Source organism: Syngnathus floridae, chromosome 4, assembly GCF_059516105.1.
Source record: "Syngnathus floridae isolate MCC-2025c chromosome 4, RoL_Sflo_1.0, whole genome shotgun sequence".
In the NCBI taxonomy this organism is placed as follows: Eukaryota; Metazoa; Chordata; class Actinopteri; order Syngnathiformes; family Syngnathidae; genus Syngnathus; species Syngnathus floridae.
Window position 1 is genome coordinate 11,664,639 of NC_142416.1, and position 25,359 is coordinate 11,689,997.

The 25,359-nt window shown below is 39.8% G+C and overlaps 1 protein-coding gene and 1 long non-coding RNA gene across 4 annotated transcripts in view; one reads left to right on the forward strand and one right to left on the reverse strand.

The window, feature by feature from the left end:
* Nucleotides 1-7,175: 7,175 nt before the first annotated feature.
* Nucleotides 7,176-25,359, forward strand: part of LOC148399110 (uncharacterized) — a 46,832-nt gene continuing 28,648 nt past the window's right edge. Inside the window, exons 1-2 of one of the 3 annotated variants that reach the window (XR_015858124.1) lie at nt 7,176-7,360; nt 22,549-22,645. This is a non-coding gene — a long non-coding RNA (uncharacterized LOC148399110). The remainder of the gene's footprint in view (nt 7,361-22,548; nt 22,646-25,359) is intronic. The other 2 variants (XR_015858126.1, XR_015858125.1) reach the window with 2 other exon arrangements.
* On the reverse strand, nt 18,533-21,600 carry adra2c (adrenoceptor alpha 2C). Its single transcript, XM_088374442.1, has one exon. It carries the CDS (start codon nt 21,364-21,366, stop codon nt 20,020-20,022), a length of 1,347 nt encoding a protein of 448 aa, XP_088230568.1. The 5' UTR covers nt 21,367-21,600; the 3' UTR covers nt 18,533-20,019.

The window sequence follows — 25,359 nt, forward strand, 5'->3', positions numbered from 1 at the left end:
TCAATTAAAAGGCTCAGATGCCAAGCCGCCTTGTCCCCCTGAGGGTTGCATGAAAGACAGTTTTACCTAAGATTCACATTTTGGAGTGATTTCAAAAAGGCAATTAGAATTTCAGCGTCTGTGATGTGACTTGTTTTTTTAGATGTTTTCACAGTATGCGCATGAGAGAATTAGTTTGACAGCGCAATGTCTTTTAAAATGAAAAGAGGCTAGTATAAGTTCCTCTTCTTGATACTCAAGGGTAAGGAACTGTTCTGGACACTTGCTGTGTGCAGCAAACCTAACTTGACACCTCCTAATGAATGTCCCCAGGTTCCTGATAGTGCATGTGTACATTTCTGGCCTAACATCTACAAATTGATTTCCGCCCTCTTTGGGAATGTCTTCTTCTTGTAACTGAGGAAATAGAAGCCTGGTGCAGCTTGGATATCTAACCTGCATGAATGGATGGAGGTAAAATTGTTTAATTTGTCTTTTAATTTATATTATGATTGCATAATTTACCTATGTACTATGTATTACAGTATGTACTATATAAACCATAGGTAAATAGATGGTTTGATAATGATCCACTGGATAGGTAATTGAGTCTGATCCAGGTCACACTGGCTGGATTGCTATTGGATTGTTTTTATTGGAACCAATCCAATCCATAACGCAAAACTATATCTTACTCTATTTCCTCAACTTGACTTTGCTCAACATGCACGGATGAAGTGTCAGCATGGTTGCCATGTGCCTGTGTTCTCACGTGAGCAGAAGTCAAAGAAACCAAAACTGATTAACTGTCTTTGTGGTCCAGTTGGTACCACCCTGACTTTGTGTCTGGAGGTTTTGGGACTAATTCCTGTGCAGAGATGTTCTTATTTTAAACTCAATTTTGTAACTACTGTTAAAAATTGGAAGATACCATGGCAACATTATTCCTCTTGCAGGTGGACATATTGCTGTGGCCAATTTGTGTTGTAAACTACAGATGGTGAGACAAGCCTCAAGATAGGAGCTCATTTGTGTGAGGCGTGTTGTGTGGTGAAATCCACTTGCACTACAGCGAACAGTACTGCAACTTGTGTTCAAAGAATGCAGCGTCACGTTTTCAAAGAGGCACTGCAGACAAACGTAATGTAGTTTTTAAAGTTGCGTGTCGTCTCTTAACTCTAGCTACGTGTAAATCTCAATCGGAACACAGCAGCTGTTCTGTGCAGCCATCGAGATTTAGCAGCCCACAGCTATGCCGGTTAATTTGCTTGCTTGGGTTTTACTTTCACCACTGGGATGACAAATGAAGTGATTAAGAATTCTTCTTTCCATCCAGCATCACTCCAAAGGGGACAATCAATGACAGTCTCATCTCACTGTTGCACACAGAGAAATAGTCTGACATTCACAGATGCCCCACTCATACAAGAATAGGGCGATGCGTCGTAATCCCAAATAGAATTTTTACAATTTTATTGCGGAACCTCATTATACGAATGCCACAGATGTCATACAGTGTGGAGACCGAGCCAATATTTGTGTAGAACCCTCGTGTAGGCTACGGAATAATGAAAGTGCAGCTCATTGAGAGTTTGTCGTCCAGTGCAGTAATGGTGTTTTCTAGCATGTGAAGGAAGCAATGATGTCTAACCGAAACAGGTCAATATTCGAATCTATCACTGTCACCATCACCGCTCCATCTGCCACGGACCATCACAGCCCAGCTTTGGATTCATGCAGGTAGTCCCCTGTGCCCCGTCTGCTGTGAGACCCTCTATGGTGAGCACACACATGCAGCCAGGATAAGCGCTCTTTGGACCACACCGCTGTTGTTGCATTATTCATAATATTTTGCTGCCCAGAGATCAGGATTCTGTATGAATTGTCACGCTACTGAATGCCACTTGGTAACAAATGGCGCTGTACATGAGTCTACTTTTCAATGTGATTGAACAATCGCGATGCCACACTGAGTTTAGTGAAGCCAACGTGAATATAATATTGGATTTGAAATGTTTCCTCACTGTGATGCACTGCCTCCAACACATACGTAAATGATTTTCTTAATTTTTGTGACATTTATTGTCTTCAGCTACCAGGGCCTGTTGCCATGCCTACCTCACACACCAACCTGCAGAGAGGTTTGTGTAAATGATAACCAATTAGATGTCAGTCTTTTTTAAAAATTATTTCTGAATGTAATCACAAGAGAAGAATGGGTGTAGCAGCCCAAATGGATTATTGATGCAAAATGTCACTTTTGATTGAAGGTTTGAGAGGAACTGAGCTAATGATGCATGGACTCTTAAAATCTCAAGACTCAACTCTTGAATTTCTAAGCATTTTATTCCCTTTAACAGTAGCTCTATTGAGAAGTCAAGTCAAGCGCTTGTCCATTACTAGTTCAAAGACTTTATGGTTGACACATCATTAAGTCTAATTTATGAGTTCAGTAGCCGTTCTCAGCTTGTGATTTAGCTTTGTGTAATGTTTAAAGCACCAAATGGGGGAAATTAAGATAGTAGAAAGGATGCTCACAAATCATACAAAGTCAAACACAGGGATATGATTAATTTATGAGAACAGTTCAACTTTTGTAAAGCGGCTCTGTTAACATTGCAGTTGTGGCAGTTACCAAATTGGGGCTCTAATAGTTAACATCGTATTGGCTGATTGTTATAGTTCAATGAATTGTGGGAGAGAAGAAGATGGAACAGAAGTCTAAAGGTGAACAACAGTGACAGAAATAGCTTTAACCAAAAGAATGTCAACAACAGCATGGAGGAAAGATGAAGGAAATCCATAAGTGATGCAAAGAACATGCTTGATATGAGACAGAAGATGAAAACGTATGAAATAAATGAAAGGAAGAGGAGTCGCAGGTATTTTGGATCATCGTCTTCTGTGTGACTGTCCGACTCCAATGGCTTTCATCCCTCTAAGATCAAAGTACCTGTAACAACGTCCTAAAAGCAAAGATAGAACATTTTAGACATTTTAGAACTTTATGACTGGATGGCATTTGCTCATTCTAGTCCACCATGATTATAACTACAGAAGCCTACTTTACAAAAAAAACCAACCCTGTCCCTGCACGACGAACTCTGTTTTTACACGAAAACATCCGACCTGTTATTTTCCTGTTAGTGGCGGTTTGGAGGGACTGTCTCATCCCGCCCCTTTACTGCTGGGCCTGTCGTGAGCATGCCTTTCATTAGAATGACAATGAGAGCGCTGGATCACACCATTCCTTCCCTGCCCACGTGTAGCCGTCTCCTCTTCATATTCACTCAGCTCCGAGTGCTACTGCAGCTAGCTGCTAATCTCTGCAAGTGGAAGCAGAGTGCCATCGAGAAAGCATCACCAGAACAGTTCCCATTACTGATTTGCTTGTTGTATTAAACAAACAAGTGCTGCTACACGTCTGGCTACATTTAAAAAAAACAACTTTTCATCAGTTCTTTTTCAGATGGATTCTTTTAAATAAACCAAACGGAGAATTTTCAAGGTAGAAAGAGACAAAAATGTGTTTTGCAAATTGCCGATTGTGTGAGAACCTTGTGTATATTAAAATGTTTGTGAAATTCATTTCACTACGTGTGCATAAATTGCTTCCAACCAGAGGTGACCATAGTTCAGCTCGGCACCTATATTAAATTCATAAAACACCTGCAAGAAAAAAAACACACACCGATAAACACCAAAAAACGGCAATCTTGTGAACAGCATCCATATTGGTGCTTTCAATACCATCCAATCTGTTCTGCTGGGTTAAAAGCTGCTTCGGATGGGTATATTATCAACTTGTGTCTCCTGGATCACTAAATAAAAATGTCAAATTAGGCTGCACCCTGTTGGAAGCTGTGATCAGGAATGTTGTAGCACCACAAGGGAAAAACAAAACAAATCATAACCCTGACAGTGCCTTCACTATCATCCAAGTATGAATGAACATGCTGCATCAGATTGGTGACAGCATCATCCTCTCCATGATGGGGCTGTTTGGAAAATTGCTGAAGGCTTCAGAGCATGCTTCATCTGTGGTTGTAAATGGGCCAGTATCACCCTCTCCGTTACCTTGTGACATTTTTCAGAGCAACCAGTCTGTATTTGCTGTGGCAAGACAAAATAGCTTTCTTTGGTACGGTACTATGCAAGAAGTTTTCAAAGTAACAAAACGATTTTCTGCAGCTCCTGCTGATAGGCACAAACCTTCACGACCCCGATCACTAATGCAATCAAGTTCTGCAGCCTGTGTTGGTGATGATGTGTTTTATCCAACTGTCTTCTCAGTTGTCTCTGTCTCATCTGTCACTGTTCCTTCAGAGGAGGGTTGGGGAAGCAGGGGGACACTAGAGGCTGGTGTGAAGTGAACTAAGGGGGAGTTCCGGTAATGTGAGGGGTCACAGGGACTTTCTAATAAGAACCGAAAGCCCTCATAATATCACGGGGCTCGCGGGTGTGCTGAAGATGATTCCAGCTGATTTTAGGTGAGAGGCAGGGAACGACCTAAACCAATTATGGGGCACATAGACTCACAACCATTCACACCTACAGATTATTGGGAGTCTTTAACCTACTATGCTTGTTTTTAAGATGTGGGAGGAATCGGGAGTATCCAGAGAAAACCCACACAGGCAAAACATACAAACTGCAGATGAACTCTGAGCTGCGAGGAGGATTTGATAATCAGTTTGGCACCGCAGCAAATACTATTTCACCATATTACGCAATATCTAATATTCCCTTTTATCCCCTTGCACTATTATTTTATATTGTTTTCATACTGAATATCATCACTGTTGAAAATTGTGTGTATGTTATTGCTGTTACAGATTCACCGTTGACCGAGGTGAATAATTGAATCGGCACTTTGACCTCCCCAGTCTCTTATATAATTAATCTTTGCCTTTGTTATTTTTTTTCTGTAAGTCAGTGGAATACAAATGCTAAGAGATGTACTTATAAACTGTACAGTATATTATCTGTGACCAGTCTACGGTTTACCTTGCATTTTTCCCAAGGTCAGCTCTAATAGGCTTCAGCTCATAAGAAACCCCAACGAGGACAAGCGGAATAGAAAATAGTTGGCTAAATGGACATGGGATATACATAATACAGCATGAAGTAAAATGGAAATGTCCTGTTTTTGAAATACTAATAGCTTGAAATAGCACAGCTTGGAAGTCAGAGCCAGGGATAAAAACAATTTATTTCAATGCTGACTGGATGAAGGGTGAGGTTAATTGTGTATGCTGTAAAGTTAATCAAGGAAGTATGGTCTCACCAACTTCAGTAAGTGTGCCTGTCGGTTGTGGAGGCATAACATGACCCCTTTGCTGCCCTGGTGAGTAAATTGCAACAAGCACGCTATTTGTCCTTGAAATGTGAGTAGTGTTTGGGTTCCCAGATGAAATGAAGAGAGGAAAGCGTGACAACCAGATATGGAGAGAGAAGCAAGTGTCTGCTGTCACTCCAACCACACAGCACCTCAGCGAGGAATTTTTTTCTCTGCCACCATCAGCATTATAATAGGAATGCACACATGCAATGTTTTGTTTGCATGTACTACATACCACAATTTCAGTCACAATTGAAAATTGTGTAAAATGTAACCATAAACAGAATACAATGATCTGCAAATACTTTTCAAATTCTATTTAATTGTGTACACTTAAGATATTGAATGTTATAATCTGATCAATGCTATTGTTTTAGGTGGAAATATATAGTTTGAAGCCTACAGCACATTCTCAAAAAGCACAAAAAGGGAAATGTTGTGATATGATGAATTAGTGTTCAGGAACTGATGACATATTGTCAAAGGTTTCTAGATGGGATACTTGCTGGAAATACACAAGCAGTGGTAAATAAATATGGCAAAAGACAGAAGCAGAAGACAGAAAGCACAATTAGGTAGGTGCTGAGTGATATGAATACAATGTGTTTTAATGGTGGTGGAAAATAAGAAGCGCAAATGATGTCATCCACGTGGCATGCCTAAATTGGCAGATTGTCTTTTTTAATACATGTAAAAAGGCGAAGGCAAAGACTTCATCTTGGAACATAATTTTTCTCAGCTAAAACACAGAATATTGGAGGTTCTTTTGGCAGGGAAGAAAGATCACCGAGAGAAACAAGATGTCATGGCATCAACAGAAGGTCATACCACTTACTAAGCCTCCAATTAAATTGCTCTCAGGTTTTCCCATGTACATAGTATCTGGAGATTGCTGCTGAGAACTATACACCCTTATGGTCGTCAATTAAATCTCACCTTGCACACAATCACTGACATATATGTAGGTTCAATTACATCAGTCAGTTAATGGGATTAGTTTGTATAGCTGCTCAACAAGAATAGGTGAATGACAAAGTAAATCATACTTGACAAAATCATGCCTTATGTGCATAACAATCAGGCCAGTATGAGATTGGCTGCAGATGTTTTATAATGTTAAATAAAACTGAAGGTTAACTTGAGCTCTGTGAATATACTTTATTAAGTTCAGCCTGTACAGTTATTAGATGCGCTCTATATGGAGAATCCTGATAATCATATGGCATGCGACTTGTGAGTTCTTCTCGCTTGACTCGGTGAACCAATATATTATACATTAGGTTCTTGAGGCATTGTCCAGAGCCTGAAGATTCACTGTCCTAAGGAGCAGTCAGTGCTGTGCCTTCACACATATTTGCCTCCCCACTTGTGCCTTGTTGCTCCTTGACTAAAAACACGGCCCCAGGCTCGTTTCAGCCTGGCTAACCCGAGTCGCATCCTAATGAAACATACTGTCACTCATCTTCTACTTGACACTATCGCACCCTTAGGAGTATAAAGTTGTGTAAAGTGCATCCACAATTTTGCTCTTGCAGACCGTTGTTCTCTTGTTACGTTCGCTGACACTCAATTTCTTTCCACAGTCTCAACTAAAGTCTGCAAATCTAAAGTCACCCTCCATATACAGAAGCTCGACAGATTTAAAGTATTCAAAGATGGGGCATGCCTAATGTCTAGCGGTAGGGAATGCTTGGCAATGGAAAAAGTTTTATCCCCCACTCTGAGTTGACTTGTTCCATGTCATGTTAAAAAAAAATCACATGCAAAGCATCAGTATTGGTATTAGAAAAAATCAATATCATTGAGGCAAAATAGCCACTAGTCCTCCTCCTGACCTGCAGAGGGCAGAGAAAAAGCCACATCACAATTCACCAAACTTCCTGTCAGATGCCAGAGATGGCCATATTGCCTACAGACCAACATGTGAGATGGGGGAACAAACAAGGGAAAGCCTGTTACTGAAAGAAAAATAGCTTAAACAAGGAAAGCAAAGAAAAAAACCCCCAAAGAAACTCCTCAGTTCCTGGTCACACGCAACAGGTAGGAAATGAACTTGGATGCTATAATTCTAAATTGGGGTAATGCTTTGTTTGTTTGAAATGTTTGGTTTGGCATTATTGTACTACTGTATTTTCTTTGCATAAACCTTAATACTGTCCTAAAGCACAGTTCATCTTTCACTTTCCCCATTCATTTGCATATTTTTAATCAATCATTTTAATGGGCCTTAATTAACAGTTTCTTCAATTCTTTAAACATGCACTTCCATAGCCACCCCATCACTACTTAGCATGCCCTTTCTCATTATGTTCCATTTTTGAATTATCACAGCGTGTAGCACTGCCTTTCTACTTTATCTATAGATTTTATCCATCTGTAGTAAAAAGTCATTGGTGACGGTCTCTCTTTTGTCCGCCTGCCCCCCCCCCCCCCCCCCCAACCCTTATGTATGACTGTGTGACTGTCCAATAAATATTCATCTCAATAGAAGAGAACAAAACTTATATTTGACAAGGTATCATCCACCTGTCAAATTATAATTCAGTCAATGGCAGATTTCATATTTATACATTCACTGGAGGGACGGATTCCAATTTAAAGTAGGATCCATACCAGAACAACTACATTACTATCTCTGTAATATTTAATGTGCTTTTCCGAATTCATGTCACTTCTGCTAATATTTCAAGTAATCAGTCAAAATGTTTGCTTCAGCGCCAGCTTCCATCAAATATTTATGAGCTTGATTTACCGCCATTTAAAAAGATTTAGCAGCCACATTGTATTTTTCAACTATCTGCACGCATTTGTTTTTGTCTGTAAATATGTGGCTTCGGACATTTATTGCAGTTAAAACTACCACTGAGACATTTCACGGAGGCCAGCAGAGACGGAAAATAAATCGAACAGACCATATTTCTATTGTTAAGGGTCCAGAGCAAAACAAAAATAACTGCCTCTGTTTATTTAGATATTTTGTCACATTGGTCCCAAGTAAGGATGTGTAATGATTCTCTAAGAAGAACACAGTTTTTGTTAACTTTGTTTAAAATGGACAGTATACTCAGTTGGCCATCTGTACTAAATATCATATTAATATAATAATTAATATAATATTAGGAAACTGTTAATTGAGCAAACAACTTCTGACTGGATTAAAGGCTGTTTTATGTTATCAGTGAATCTTAAAGAGGTGTTGGAATTTGTTTATACAGTGGTTGAAATAAATAAATTGCACTTTTGTTTAGTCACATTCCTGCAGGGATTAACTCCCAATTGGACTCGAGTAACTTGAAAATATGTATGCTGTAAATAAGCAATTTATTTTAGAGTAAATATTCAATCAAGATGAATAAAATGCTTTTCCTGTGTATTTGCATGCTGGAATATGTAGCTGATAGAGGAAATGAGAGATCATTGATTAAAAATACCTGAGGCGAATCCATGGATGCGCACGCACGCATGCACGCACGCACGCACGCGCACACGCACACACACACACACACACACACACACACACACACACACGCTCTCACTGTCAAATACAGAATTCTCATTGAAAATACATGCTTTACTCAATTTACAGGATATTTTTCGACACGCACGCTCACACACACTCCAATTAATTGATTAAGATCCAGCCTGTCTTCTCACATCTGCCCGTGTCAACAAGTGAGCATAATTCAACGCAGGCATGTCCCTTCATTTTGTTTGTGAATACCTAAGGACATAAATTGTGAGAGATAAAGTTAAAAAAAAAAGATTTTAAATTTTCATTATATTCCAGGTCTCCCGCTTGAAGAGTGTTTGCTTTTTGAGAGCAGTGCGCCAACTCTGTCGATTAATTAAATGAAACGATTCATTACTTCTGCAAAACTAATTAGGCAGATTATTTATTAGCACTCTGTTCAAGATTGGAGTTTGTAGAAAGAGTGATGGAGGTGTTGAGCAAGCATAAATTATTTTAGAGACAGTATTGATGGAAACCATTACAAAGTCAAAGTGCAAACAAGAAACATTGCTATTAAATTAAGATTTAAAAAAAAAAACAGCCATAGTGTTTCTCACTTCTTTATTCCATTTACTAGTTTAAATGCCTGAAATCTTTGCTCTTGTTGATGGGTCACAAAAATCTTTTACATTTTTAAAGGAATAGCCTTGAAAGCAAAACTGTATCTTTCATCATTCACTTGCACATCCCATTATCTTCTTTTGTCTCCTGTTAACCGGAGACCCCCTCTTTCAATGCTGGTATTTTTCTATAGTCACGGATCTTCGTTATCTACCGTTAGTCACCGCCAAACCTCTTTCATTTTGCTGATGTTTAAAAATTGAGATTTCCATTGTGATGCTCCCTTGTAGTGACTGCGGGAGCTCTTCAGTTAAATTATTTGATTCGACCAGTTGTGGACCTTTCAGCACATCACCGCAGACGTAGAAAATGAATTTAAAGGGGGTAGAAAATGCTCAAGATAATTTGCCTTGGGTCAGTGTTTGTGTGAGACAAAAGTGCTGACATAAAAATATTGATCAACAAAATCCAATACAATCTAATGGGAATATGATTTTGCTTTCAGGCTAGAGTTGGACGTATTTAAAATGTGTTTCTATTCCATCAAAACTCCTCAAAATATTACGTTACGATTCTCACTACGTGTGTAGCTCATGCTGAACAATTTGACACCATATTGTAAACAAAACTTTACAGATCTGCTCCACCTGTGCCTCAACAAATGCTCGCTTTATCTACTCACATGCATTGGACAGGTCCTGATGTTATGTTGTCAGATGGTACAGTGTCATCTCACGTAATTTATAGAATGGAATAAATGAAGGAATTTAGAATGTGTCATTGACATGATATTGTCTACCCTTCATAGACGGACACGTCATGTTTTTTTTCATATTCCCATTCAACTTCAAATTGAATTGATTGCTTTTTTTACGGTCTCAGCTTTATCCCCACACATACACCCACAGGTTTGGCCGTCTGGTTTGTGTCTTTCAACTTGCATGAACAGTACAGATATAACAATTTCACGGTCAACACTGTCTGAGAGAGGGCCTGAAATGTGAAAAAAAAAACATCTTGTGCACAGTCACAAATCTTTAATGCTACGCTCCTACGTATTTCAGCCACAGGTGTTTCTAGAAGGAAAAAATAGTGCTGTGCAACCTGAAAAACTATATCCAAGAAAAACGATAGTATGCTTCCCTTAAGGCTACGTGCCTTTTTTAAGATCCAATTTTATCCAATACAAATGTTACGTATCACACAGACTACACATTTTTTATGTAAAATACAACTTCACCCCTGAAATTGAATGTTATATAGGCTGTTGCACAGCATCTTATTTGTGGCCATGTCAGCATTTGAGTGCCCCCCTCCAAAAAGTAGCAAAAAATGATAACCATGGTAACCAAGCGGCAAAGACAGAAAATCAGAGGAAAGGAATGGACAAGAAAATTACCATTCAAACATCTCTACATGCACCATCAGATGAAATTATTCCTATATATTGATTGATACTGATTTTGCAGTTGAAGTGATTGATGGTGTACAGTAGTAGTAGTAGTTGTTGATCGTCGATGATTGATTGGAGACAAGTCCCCGTCCAAAGTCATCTGCGATTGGCTCCAGCTTTCCTGCAGCCCTGAACAGAAATAGTAGTGGAAAATAGATGGGTGGATTTTTGTGTCTCATCCTTTAAATCATAGTCTGTAACTGCCAAATTTGCAGAGAGTGTTCCAGGAGGACTCACAATTTTTAGTGTGATAGTTGTTTTTGTCTGCCAAGGAAGGAATTATTTTTATGCTGATCTAATGGCGTATTCTACTACATAAATGTTTTTAAATTCATGATTGTGAGCTCCATTGCAAACTGTAGGCAAATGATGTTAAGCAGCTGTCAACAACTTTTAATGTGCATTGAGAAGACCAACATGATATAGACACATAGTTTAAGGTCTTGACTGCTGCCACATGACGGTGATCTAGACAAAACTACTGCCTTTGTTTTTGTTTTTCTCCGATATTTGAAATTCCTTATCGGTCTGGCACTTGGCAGTCAGTTTTCCGATTTTACGTGCAGGTTATATAGAGTGCTAATAAGAAGTTTTAAAGCACCTCTTTCTCATTCATGAGCCCTGACCTTTGACCAAATATACATCTTTAAAGAGGGATTTGAGGCATGCTCAGAGATTGAGATATGGGCCCTCTTCGGATTCTCAATTTTGCCTGGAAAGTTTCTTTTCCTGCTCTTTTGAAGAAACTTTGATGGTTTAAAGTACCCCGACGCTGTGCCGGATTTCTGGATAAGATCTGCCCTGTATGTCTTTCATCCTCACTACAATCAAAAGTCTTAATCCAACAGTAATATAAAGAGTGTAAATCAAAGGAAGTAAACTAACAGACATTAGTCAACCAAAGGCAGAGTTAGATGGCTCTTGGTGACGACTCAAACATCTTCAAAGGTGCAATAAAAAAAAAAAAATCATAAACATGTTGAACGCATCTACTAAAAGAAAGCCAGAAAAAATATAATATATAATATTATTGTATAATATAATAAAATATATTATACGACATTTAGAAAATAAAATATATTGGTTGGTCTCCAAAATCTTTAAGATGTTTTAGAACGTATTTAATGCTTTTATGAAAATGCATGTTTATAAATGTGTATGCTTTGATGTGTGTAGCGCCTTCAAGAGAGACTATCTATATGCTGCCGTTTACTCAAGATGCAAATTAATTAGACAGATTAACTGACTAATGAGTGAAGATTGCTGCACTTAATGAGTCACTGCTTCAATTTAAACACTCTCAGACCCATAAAGCAGAGAGTGAATAAAATGCAAAGCCTGGTTAATAAAAAGAGATAATGGCAGTGTGACTACAAATTGAAAAAATGTTTTGTTTTCATGCATCACACTTCTAAGCACACTGTAAACATATCAGTAAAGTGAAGGATTTCATAGACAAAATTTCATCTCACTTTATTTATTATAATGACACCAGTCAGCAGATTTACGAGATATTCATCATTTGTTACTGTTTGGTAATATCCCGGGCTGCCAAGCTGTACATTATCAGGCTGTTTGGATGTAAAGTTCTTGTTTGATGTGACTAACTGAAAGATACTCTTGGGCATTAGATGCTTTAGGTTGTAATATAAAATGAAAAAAGAGAGTTCATTTGTAGTTTATGGTTCAACTTGAGTGTTGCTATTTGCATTTCTTTTCAACGTTACAGCAGGACCACACAATTTAATTTAGATAGTATTGAATCAGAACACAGCATACCTGGTCGTTACTGTGTGCATTCTGAAGTGTCTTTTTAAATACTGTAAAACATTACTGGAAAATTTACAGTGTACAGTAGGGGTCACCAATTCCGGTCCTCTGGGTATTGTGTCCTGCGTGTTATATATGTTTCTCTATTGCAATACACCTGATTGAAAGGATATATATTAAAGTCGCTGCTGGTGTAATGGTACACTTGCCTAACTTGTGTGGGTATAGCATGGAATCGATTCCTGCTCAGTGGCGGTGTGCATGTGGACGTGTGCTCTGCGACTGTCTGGCGACCATTTTTAAGGTGTAGTCTGCCTTTCGCCCGATGTCAGACGATATAGGCTCCAGTACGCCCTCTGAGCCATACATTTTTTTACTGGACAGTGTAAAAGAGAGAGTTACAAAGCAGAAACATGCTAAAACTTTGTGTTGTTACTCACAATATCATACAAAGTTGTCCAGACTGGTCAACCAAACGTTATAGACCTTATATGGTAGGTTTCTTTAGGTCTCTATAGCAACAGCAGAGCCACTATTCCACTTACAAAAAGCCAGTTGGGCACCCTAATGACTTTGAAGTTATTTTTAAGGTAATTGACGGATTGTTATTTGCAGCTTGTGAGCATTGAGCTGTTATGAATACAAAAGCACTAAGGGGGGAATGATGAAAGATGACCATCTGGCAACGCTGTTGGAAAGTGCTTGGGATTTTTCTTGTAAAAATTCATAAACAACTTTGAGACTGAAGACCACACAGGTGACTTCTTTCACCTTCAGCCAATATTTTATTGGGAGATAGTTTATGAGAACCAAATTCCAATACTTCAACTAGTGAATGGTGGTGTTGACATTTGAGGCTGGGTCTTCCGCCAAGACGAAGGTGGTTCATAACACAGATGACTTGTGGCACGTCTCCAGTTGATTGATACAGGAAGGGAATGAAGGAGGACGATCTACCAAGGTTGATATGAGAACTGTGAGAGTGATGGCAGATGACGAAAAAGAGACAGAATCCTTTTCTTTCTCATCATTGCTGGACGGAATGTCGAGAGCCAGAAGAAATAAAAGGACACAGGGATCGATTAAATAATTGATTTTCACTGCAATGGAGTGGCGCAATGTCTCCACCTCATCTGTGTTTTAACACTGCAGTAAGTCTACAATAGATCACTTGCATTATCCATTTATTTTATCCATCCATCATTGCTTTTTACCAATACAGAAATATAGGTGAGCGATGACCATTTATGATTCACAATTCATCTTAAAAGTCAAAAGTTCAATATGCAAGTTTTATATATTTTCAGTTTGCTTTATTTATTGCCAAGCGATCAGAGGTTACAATAGTCCTATGTCAGGTTACTTCAACCTTCTAACCGTACAAGTTATCCAATTGGAGACTATACGCAAATGCAGACTTTTAAAAATGTGGACAGCTTTGCCTTCATCTCTTTGCAAGGAAACTGTTGGACTAAAGGCCACGTAAAATTGCAAAGTGCGGTTTATTTCATTATGCTTGACTAAAACTACAGCATCCAAATATAATCATACATAAAGTGCATCTGGCATTCCCCTTAAAACGTTTCATTAAGTATTTTTCATCTCATAATTTACATCTACTGCATTTCAACAAATACTGTAGTAGCAATCCTTCTTTTTGACGTCATGCTCAAATGACTCATCAGACAAATAAGAGCATCATCCATCAAACAGACACCTCATTTTATTTGTACTAGTTGCCTGTACAATAATAATGAGGAGACATTATGGAAAATCCCATCCATCAATCAATCGATCTTTTGCTTATCAGCAGGGAATCCCAGACTTCATTGAGCTTTTCCGGGAGGATCCAGGCTAGTCGGGACATTCTGTCGGTCATTACCCACAACTCATGACCGTAAATGAGAGTGGGAATTTATAAATGGCAAGTAATCATCAGAGTTTTGCTCTTTGGCTCCATTGCTTCTTCACATCATTGATGCTGCATCAATACACCCGCCAGTATGAATCCTTTCTTGACTTGTGAACAATACCCTAAGATACGTGCCCCAGTCTCTTGGGGTAGAATCCCCAACCCAACAGTAGTACAGATGGCTTGCCTCGTTAAAAAAACTGGTTGATTGTCCTCCTCCGAGGTGACTGCCAACTGAGCTCAACCAAAAATGCCAGCGAACCCCATTGCAGATCAAATATGATAAACACTGCAATATAAATAAAGATTTGATTGACTGACAAACAACCACAAACAGAAAACATTTGGGAAATTGGACAGCTCAGGAAAATGAGAGTAATCCAAATCAGTTTTATTTTATTCCATAAGAAGATAGAAATAAGCAGCAATCTAGCACCAGAAAATTTTTTTCCATACTATCTGAGAAATTGAACCTCTTCTTCATATATACAGCAACATAATGTATAAAATGAGATACTTTGCCATGCAGCCTGACTTGATTTGCCACTTCTCGCCCACTGAGCACTCATGCAGATCTGCTGAAATTGCTTCTGACATGTGTGAGGGAGGCAGCAAAGATGAGGGATTTAAAAAGGATGCCGGGCTCTGTTGTAGTTACCATCACCAGTTACCGTTACCATTGCACCACTGTTAAAGTTGCTTTAACTAATAATTTCCTCATTATACCCAGAGGTGTTTGGGTTAGCCAAATATTGGGGTTCACACTACTGTTAATTCAGAATAACATGATTTAAATTAAAGCAGAGTTGTCCTCCTGTTATGGCTAACTACAATTCTCTATATGTGGACCCAAAAGCAAAGAGTGGATAGATCTAAGAGCTGAGATCGTATTCAATGACAAAAATTTGCTAATGTGATCATGTGTCCCGGAGCAAAATGGTAAATTGATGGCCAGGCGAGGGTGTCCATCCATCCTTTGAGATTGCTTTCCTCTTGCTCTCCAAAAGATGCATATTTGACAGTTGGGCTACATAAGACCATGAACAGCCAAAACGAGTTAAAAATAAATAAATAAATGTATCTGCAATTTACTTTTTGTATGCTGAAATTTTCACATTTAGGCAGATGAATTACAGCTCAATATAAAGCAGTTGTTTTTCAAAAACTGAAATGTCATTATTGCCTTAATGTCAGTGCAGGGACATTCTTCTTGAAAATTCATCACCTTGAGTCATTTCATCAAGACTGTGTGCGGTCATGTGAATGCCTGACTATTTGACAGAAAGGAGAAAAAGTCGATTGCAAAAGAAATAAATTACTAAATTGATAGAAATAAAGGTAGCGAGCAGTTCAATGTAACTGAATAAAATATTGTTACTGCTTAGCATTTATACTCAAGTCAAACTGAAAAATATGTTGCATCATAACTACTCTGGTAAGTAGTTTGTACCAAAAGATATTTGAGTATAAATGCAGTGCATTACCATCCAGCTTGACCCATAACCTACAATAACTAATGTTCATTTTGGACCCATCGGCAGCATTACCTGATCCTCCTCCTCCCAACTTCGGCCAGCATTCTGGTGCATGTCGCACTTTGTCGTTACATGGCTCTCACCGTACAGAAAAAAGGCGTTGTCTTCCTGCAGCTTGTTGTTGAGCACATAGCTTCAAGTGCCGACATTTCCCTCCCTGTCCAATTGTCCTGATGAGATGTGGGCGTCATTGTTTGTGTGATTGATCATCGGAATCCACCCTGTCATTTTCCCGTTTAGTTTTCCTCCCAAAATGATTATTATCATGTCCATGACTTCCAGTCAAACAATAATCTTCAGAATAGTCTCTGTCCCCCCCCCCAAATAAAATGTTGTTTTTTTAACAAAATAAAATGCTTCAGAGAATAAGTCGCACCAGTCAAACTTTCATTGTGATGTATCATACTGAACAATTAGTCACATTTTTGAAACAAATATTTGGAAAAAAAGAGACCAAGACCGGTCTAGGTCAGAGACTCAAAATCCCTGTTGTTCAATTCTTGATGGCAATGAGCCAGTTCCAGTTGGATTTAAAATGTCCACTTCTAATTGTGGGATCATTTTCCTTTCAGTTTTAAACGCCTTACCTCGTATTGTGGCCAACGGTAGAATCCTGGTTAGTTATTGCACTTTTAGGTGCTGTAAATAGTCAATCCTTCTTGTGGCGGATGCTGCATGCTAAAAATGGCAGCGGTAATGCGCCGGTATTTGCCAATTGCAAAAACAGAGTAGAAGAGGAAAAAGAATAAATAGAAATGCTGCTATCCACAGCATCCAATGTGTGACATATCTCTGTTTTAGCATACAGCATTCACAACAAGGATTTAGGATTTACGTACGACACTAAAATATGTCTTAACTATAACTAAATTAACCTAGTTAACACAGTTTTGTTTATTCCCTGTAGTGGCATATGATATATGTGCAGCCAAACTTTGAGGAGTCACTGGTGTGAAGATGCTCAAAGAGGTATACTATTTTGAAATCAGTTTTTCTTGCTGGATCCTTGCTGAAGAAATCCTGAGTAATGTTCTCACTTTGCAAAGCCAAATTCAAGTAATCTACCTTATTAGCTGTACGGGGCCTCGCAAATATTGAAGTATGGTAGTCGTGGAAAGAACTAAACCTGTAAGCGAGAATATTTGAGAAGAAGAACATAAAATAGATGCTTGCAAAGCTGAGTCAGTTATGTTGTGTTTTGTTCAACAGTTGTATTTTATAGTACAAACGTAGTCAAGAATCAAAGAAAGCAAGCAGAACTGTCTTTGACTCCACTCTAAATCACGCTGCATCAGACGGAATCATCGCACCTCCAAAATTATCACATTTCAGGAGCTTCAAAAAAATCAATTTATTTTCTGAAGTGCTATTTTCTCACGAGAGTCGTGGACGTGCTGGAGCCTATCCCAGCTGACTTCTGGCAGTAGGCAAGGGACACACTGAACTGGTTGCCAGCCAATCGCATTACCCAAAATATGCCAATCTGCTGCAAATTTTACAAAAAAAATTGTAGAAGTTAAAGATTTCGTTTCTCATGTCACAATTTCGGCCCACCTTATCAAAGAACCACCCAGTCGCAGTACCAAAAAAGAGTGACAGTCTGAAAAATACAGCCCATGGATGTCGAACAGCAGATAGAATTGAAGTCGGTTCACTGCAGGCAGCATGGGTTCAGCTCCCACTCAGTGAAGACATCAATCTGAGTCAATGGTTAGTTGGTTATCTCTGTATATGCCCTGAGTAGTGACAACTGGGATTAGCAAAAATCAATGGTTGCATATACTCGACAAGGTTGTTGTGCAATAGGACCGCTGACATAATCATAAGATTGTACAATTGTTAACTTATTCCAAGGACCATTTTTATGGAGGTGATCAGTCTGGCCATTCAAGTGGACATTTGATGGGATCTCGTTCCAATTTGCAGCACTGTAGCTATCAGAAGTGTCAGTGGTGTGGAAATGTGACCTGCTGACACAGCAGGCTATAAACACTTTGACAGAATTCATTCTGCTTGGTCACTGAAGTGACGCCACTCGGCTTTCAGGGAATAAATAAATAGGCATGAGACAGGTGGAGGATGTTTGGGATGTATTAAACCTTGTCAGGGTCACTGGTAATGATCTAAACGGTGACTGAAGTGGAGGCTACGTATTATATTAGTCTTTTCAAGCACATACATAAATGTACATCATTTAAGGCTAATGAGTTTGCCTCATAACCGGCGCAAAATTGACAATCGGTCTTAAGTCAATGCTATAATTTGATTTTGTTTTTTAATACTGTCAGAGGAGTCATAAGTTTATGCATGTAATATCGACGCAAGCATAGAAGCTATAATGGCCAATAAGAGTGTAATAAAACGCAAAAAATACTGCAAAATTGTTAATCTGCAGTCATTTTATGTCCTGTTCAGCTGACACTTGCAGAGAAATTTCACATGAATGAAGAATACAGCCAATACACCAATACACAGTTTCAATTTGATTTATTTGATCTGTTAGAATGAGCACAAAGCAGAGAAATCAACACTTGTTCTTGTTTCTCTTCTAAAACATTACAAAAGGACTCTTTGATGTGGCGTGAAAATCCATGAGCGCATTGTTCATAATGCAAACAGTACATATTGTTGATCATAGCAATAAGTGGGTGATAATGAAGCACCACACAATAATACGGTACTGTTTCCACATATTTACAAGGGAAAATAATCATTTAACCTCCTGGCTATTAATGCTTGACATGTCAAGAGGAATATATCGTAAAAGAGAAGAGTGTCTAATGTGCATTCTTATGTGTGCCAGCAGCAGATGATAAAAGCGAGCAATATTTTTGTAAGAGGTTTTTAATGTGTCTGACTTTGGTGAGGTGGTGGAAAACATCAAATCTGCCTGACAAGGAGGACAAAAAGACACTTGAGCAGAGAGGATCAGTCCTGGTGCCAAATTCAGGCTTGCACCACACAAACGCACATGCACGCACACGTGGGCACACACACACACACGCACACACACAGTGGCAGTGTGGATTAACAGCCTTCAACAATATAGTTCCACATTCCACACTTTCACCTCTCTTTGACATTTTTTTCACACACATAGTAGGAGCCTCGGTGCATGTCCATCTGCCGCAGCAGGGAGGCAGTGATCCATCCATCTATTGTTTCAGACTCATGAGACTTTGTAGTTCCAGAGAGATGCCCTGCACGGAATGACTTTCCCATTGTGCCACAGAGCCTTACATTCCACCGAGTCCACAGAATTTGTACGGGATAAAAAGTCACACATTCTGATGAGGTTGGCACTTCATTCTCAGTATATGAACAGGCAGGAACCTCTCACGGAGGCAGATATATTACTTCTGTATGAGATTCCACGTATAGATTTTTTTAAGTGTTTCTGTTTTTCCCTCATTTTGACACTGTAAGAGTAAGAAAGGAGCCCCTTCGTCCCATTGGTCCTCATATTGAGTGAAACGTACAACAAAGGTCAAGGAAAAACAGATTTAGAGACATAGACGATATTGTCTTGTCTTTTGTCTTATCTATGTATAACAATTGGAGATTGTCAAGGTCTTGGCATTATGTTCAATGATCATGTGGGTAAAGTGTCTCAATAAACCCTTCGTCTCCTGAGCAGTTCATCCAGTTGCAATTGTCGCCCTGCGTGTGCATCACAGTGGATGTTATGAGTCAGTTTATTGTATTTCGATGAAGGGAGCATAAATCAATGTGAGTGGCAAATATGTGTGTGTAAAAAGCTGCCTAGCATTCAGTGAAAGCTTCGACTGGGAATAAAAGCGGTGCATTTTCCTGCACCTTTAGCCTTTGATCCGTCGCCATCCCTTCATTTCAAGCACAATCCCTGACAGTAAAAGGTGGGAAGACTTCCCCACTTTTCTCTACAACTAAGAACCGCTTAAACGGTAATCTGCCTGATGAAATGTCTGTTAAAGCTCGTCAGAAAGAGCGTTTCCATGACTTACAGAGAATCTTCTGGAAAGCTCTGCGAAAGTCTTGGTTGAAGATGGTGTAGATGACCGGATTTAGAGAGCTGTTGCAGTAGCCGATCCAAAAGAAGAACTTGAAGAGAGTCTCGGGGATCTTGCACTTCTCCCTACAGACTCCGTACAGGCTGTATGAGAAGAAAAAGGGGAACCAGCACAAAACAAAAACCCCCATGACCACAGCCAGGACGAACGTAAAGCGCTTTTCTCGTGCTGCCGACACTTTCTTCCTGTTGACTGTGCTTCTGCGTTTGCGGCGAGATGAGAACAGCTCCATGGACTTGGAACTGGCACACGACTTCCTGCTGGAGAATTTTGAGGCGGAACTGCTTTTCCTGCTGGACTTCCTGTCTTTTCGGTCATCGTGGTGATGTTTGGACGACGTGGAGCTTTTCTTGGGTTTCTCGTCCGATGAACTGCTGTCATCGAAATCGTCGTGGTGGTTGACGTGCCGGTTTTTAGAAGTGTTTGTCACGGACGAGCTGGCCGTGTGTTCCTTGCAATGGCCGTTTTCACAATCAAGCTCTTTAACACTTCCCCCTCTTTCAGACTTAAACGAACCGGCTTTGTCCGTGTCGGTTCGACCGTTCTCCTGTGGTGAATCCACGTCCCTTTTCTTCTCTGACATGGTTCTGGTCCTGGTCTTTGCCACTTGGTAGATCCGAATATAGACCAGAATCATGATGACACAGGGGGCAAAGAAGGACCCGATGCTGGAGTAGAGGATGTACCAGGTGTCATCATTTATAAAACACTGTGGGGTTGTCTCATTGTTGCTCCTGTCCATCGATATCAGCGGTGGGAAGGAGATAACAGCTGAGATCAACCACACCACCACAATCATCCCTTTGACTCTCTTTGGTGTTCTCTTCAAGTTGTACTCTACCGCCTGTGTCACTGACCAGTAGCGGTCCAGACTAATGGCACAGAGGTGCACAATAGAGGAGGTGCAGAATAAAACATCCAGAGCCAAATAGATGTCGCACCATATCGTACCAAAAAGCCAGTAGCCCATAAGTTCGTTAGCCAGAGAAAAGGGCATGACCAGCGTGGCCACCAGGATGTCTGCACTAGCCAGAGACACCAGAAAGAGATTCTGGGGTGGTTTCAGAGCTCTGCTCGTTAAAACGGCGATAACGACCAAGACATTGCCCACTATCGTAAACAGGATTAGAAAACTGACAAGTCCAGCTAGACTCCAGATGGCGAGAGGGGTGTACTTGCTCTGAGAGGTGTTGTTAGTGGAGATGTTGTCTGCCTCCATCCCTTCCTCTAAAGAGGAGAAATTTAAGAAATCCATCTTGGCGTATGGTGAACTCTCCTAAAAAGTCACATGCATATCGTGAAGCAATGTCACATTAGGACTTGAGAGTCAAAAAATACATCCAGCATGTCTTTTTGCTTCTCTTTCCACTGGCTCATCTTCCACATCCTGCAAGTCTCTTCTTAAATCAAAAGAAAAGTAAAAAGTGAGAGGTGCTCATAAGTGTTAATTCCAAATGTGCGCAGGATGCTCCGCAGCTCAGTGTCCGTGGTTAGAAAGCAGACACCCCTCTGAGCACGTTCTCTCTCCTCCTGCCTGCTCCTGCATCTCTCCTCCTCCTCTTTCCCCCTCCTCCTCTTCCTTGGCTCCCCAGTGGAACGTTTGAGGCTGAGAGGGCGCGAAACAACCACGTGTCCTATTTTTTTTATTTTTTTTACACGACGAGAAAGGAGGGACCCGCTCCACCGTCGAGATGAGTGCAATAATTGGAGGGAAATCTGAAACAGTACTTACTTTCATCTCACACTTGCCTTTTATTGGAAAATTGTTGCTAATATTTGCGCGCACGCTGCTGTCGCCGAGGGGGGCGCTTTTCAGCCAATGCTTGCGTTGAAGTCATTGTAGGGAGCGTTTAAAGACTGTCAGCAGGCAGTCCTCACTGGAGGTCACATACAATAACTGTGAAGGCGCACAATCAGAAGCGTAGTTTCAGCCTTGTGCCTGCACCCGAGAGATCATGCTTGTAACATATGTGAGAGAGTGCAATAACCTACATACAAATTATAGATTGACTTTCTTGTATGCATGCAATAACATCAGGGTATTTACTGTAGGACATAAATCACTGTGTTGTGGCACATTGGTGTGTCATGAAAGATCATCAATTATCAAAATTTACTTAGGTCCGGATATTATTTTCTATTCGCTACAAATAATGTGTCTTTGTTCATCTATCTATGCCAGTAACATATAGTGAGCGACAGAACAACTTAATGCTTATTGAAAATTTTAATGCAATTGTGTATATTGTCCCTGTCACATTTCACATATGATCAGGCCGGCAGGCAAGAGTTCGCTCGTGGGGTAATTATATTTGGCCCATGAGATCATATCAAATGTGCAGTTGTGTTCCTCCACCGTAATACAAAAAATCCCAGAATGCTTTGCAAGTGGCATGTCAGTTGAGACCAATAAGAGCCCCTTTCTTTTCTTTTGCAGTTTCAGCAACCATGCTACCAGTCTCCTCAGGTAAACGTTCAGCTCTCCTTCCAAAAATGGCCAAACGAAAGATGGAAAACAAAAGCGATCAAGACAGGTAGGAGGCAGCTTATCTTTTCACAAATGTAAAGGGTAGACCTGTTTGTCTTGTGTTCGATGCCAATGTGGCTGTAATGAAAGAGAATAACACAAATACACACTATGAAAACAAACACCTCAACAAGTACAAGGGCTTGTATGAAAAGGAGAAGTGCAAATCCAAATTAGTCTGCTTCCACAGCAACAAGCGAGGTCTTTTATGGAGGCGTTTGCTTCTGAATACATGCCAGAGGTGAGATGGCTGTACCAAGGGGAAAATAAGCACAAATGCGATCATTTTTTCAATGAATATTGAGTCTGACCCATGACTTTGTCCCAGGTTTTAATTTTGGCACCCCCAGATTTTTTGTTGTGATATGCTAAAAGCAGTGTGTAAAATATTTCAGAATAAAGGCTGACACATTCACACAATCATTGGCACAGATTATTTAGTCAATGACGATGAGGAAAGGTCATCATTGTATAATGTTGCTCCCCAAGGACTGCTGAGCATATTGGTGTGACAGGTGGAAGACTTATTGTAGGACTGACAAATCATAATCAATATTTACAGTGATGTGCTTTGTCCAAATGCTTATAGAGTATTAAAGGCCACCATACTTTTCTGTCAGACTAAACATAGAAAGAAATTCTAGCGCTCAAATAGAGTGGGACGACTGTCTGAAGCTAATTCAATCTTCTCAAATAAAATATACATGTTTACATATGACCTACAATTTGCACCACTGACTGGAGTCATAATTACTTTTAAAATATGGTACAAACAAACTACTAGCCTACCGGTAATATTTGTTTTCATAAAGGCAGTAAAATATAATCTAGCATCATTCTCCAATGACATTTGTTAATCATTTTACAAAAAAGTATTTATTTCATCAAAACAAAAAGTCGTGGAAATGTATTGTTTCGCAACCATCACACTAAAACATAAGCCTATTTTTAATCTTGTTTTATTTTACAATAGGATTTACAATAACGTGTGCATCCATGTGAGAATAAATGTGATTATGGATTTCCACAAATTCACCTTGTATCATGACACCAAGGTTAAACAACAGTGTGTTGCATTTTAACATAACGTAATTTTGATTTGCATGCATCAATCAAATTCAATGAAAAGATAACTGTCATCTGCTCAAAATATTACGTTCATAATTCCAAGGTTTTGGGCCTTGGTTCATTCAAACAAACAAGTGGTGGTGTACATTTGTCTATATTTTCTACGCGCAGTGTATTAAAGAACTAATTCACATGCACCCCGTGGAAGCTCCATATAGTGACCTTGATTGTCGATGGAAACATATTTTCCTCCGCCCTCCTCCCATTAATTGGTGGCATGTTTGCCTTGTGGTAATTGTGCTCATAAGAGGATTAGTGGATTAAATGGGAGTATTCACGATATGTATATTCAGCTGTTGGGGTTATCGGCTCCAACGTGCACACTATATGGGAGCAGCTTTGACTGCACGTTGATACAGAATCAACCATCTGTGTTCTCCTACCTAGAGGGTAAAACACCTCTGGCAGGTTTTCAGCCACCAAGACAGCTTCATTATATCCTGGCACATTGACTCCACTAAGATGGGGAAGCCTCCTTTCCAAAGACAATACATTGTTTTTGTCATGGGATGATGCTGGTGACTTTATAAAGCTGGCTACAAAATCTTGGATTTCATTGTGATGTGTGCATAGCACTCGCATCATATCTTAGTCAAAACATTTTCTTTTGTCAGATTCATTTATTCTCCTATCCTTGAAGTTGTCTCCTGTGTCGCAAGATCTACATGTGCACATTTTTTGCAGTCATTTTTGATCTTGTCTTAGTTGTAAGTTCCAAAGGATATCTCAGGTAGGTGCTCATTTATTTATGTGTTCCTGCTCCATGAGGGCACACATGCATGCACAGCACATAAACGATTACAGCAAAACCTAAATGTCCCCATCTGTCTTACAGCCTTCACTTTCTGTGCTCTATTTGTCTTTGTCCCCCAAATGTTTTTTTTTCTACAACATATACTGCCAGTGATCCAGCGGTCATAACGTTGGATTGTTTCAGGTTAAAGCCAAGCTCATGTAAGTAATGCGATGCAGTAGAAAATTTCATGAAGTTGTTTTTCCCCTCTGCCCAATGTTCCCATTAACCTCTTTCCGCTCTTGGAGGTGGACTTGCCTAGAGAATTGCAGCCTGGCATTAGGTTCCCCGGACCAGTACGTTTATTGACCATGTCTCAGAGCTAAGTACCTGTCATTAATCACAGACTGCTCAACTGTGTACTGAATTAAATAGCAGGCGCTCTTACACCAAAGTCTTAATTGATCCTCTTCATAGCTGTGAGATGTAATGAGAAGGGCCAAAGAGGTCTCGGTTCATCAGCCCGGGAAACAAACCTAGGACCCCATCCCAAAAACACCCTGCTCGTTCACATACTGCCCGTTTAAATCCAACTACGGCTGGAGTGATGCTGCCGGTCAGTGTGGGTGCACTCTAAGCTGATTTTGAACAGACAGACAAGCCTTATTATAATCATTAACTCCTGCCCTGGGGCCACTGCTCTGTCCGTATAATTGGGACCACAGTGAGTGATCTTGGCTATTACTGGGCTCTTTTGCTAACGTTGTGACCTGCTCTGATGGAATAAAGCGTTCCTTTCGGCGAACCAGGGGCCACTTTTGGGCTTGCAAACTCTTAAAAGCATTTATATACACTGACTC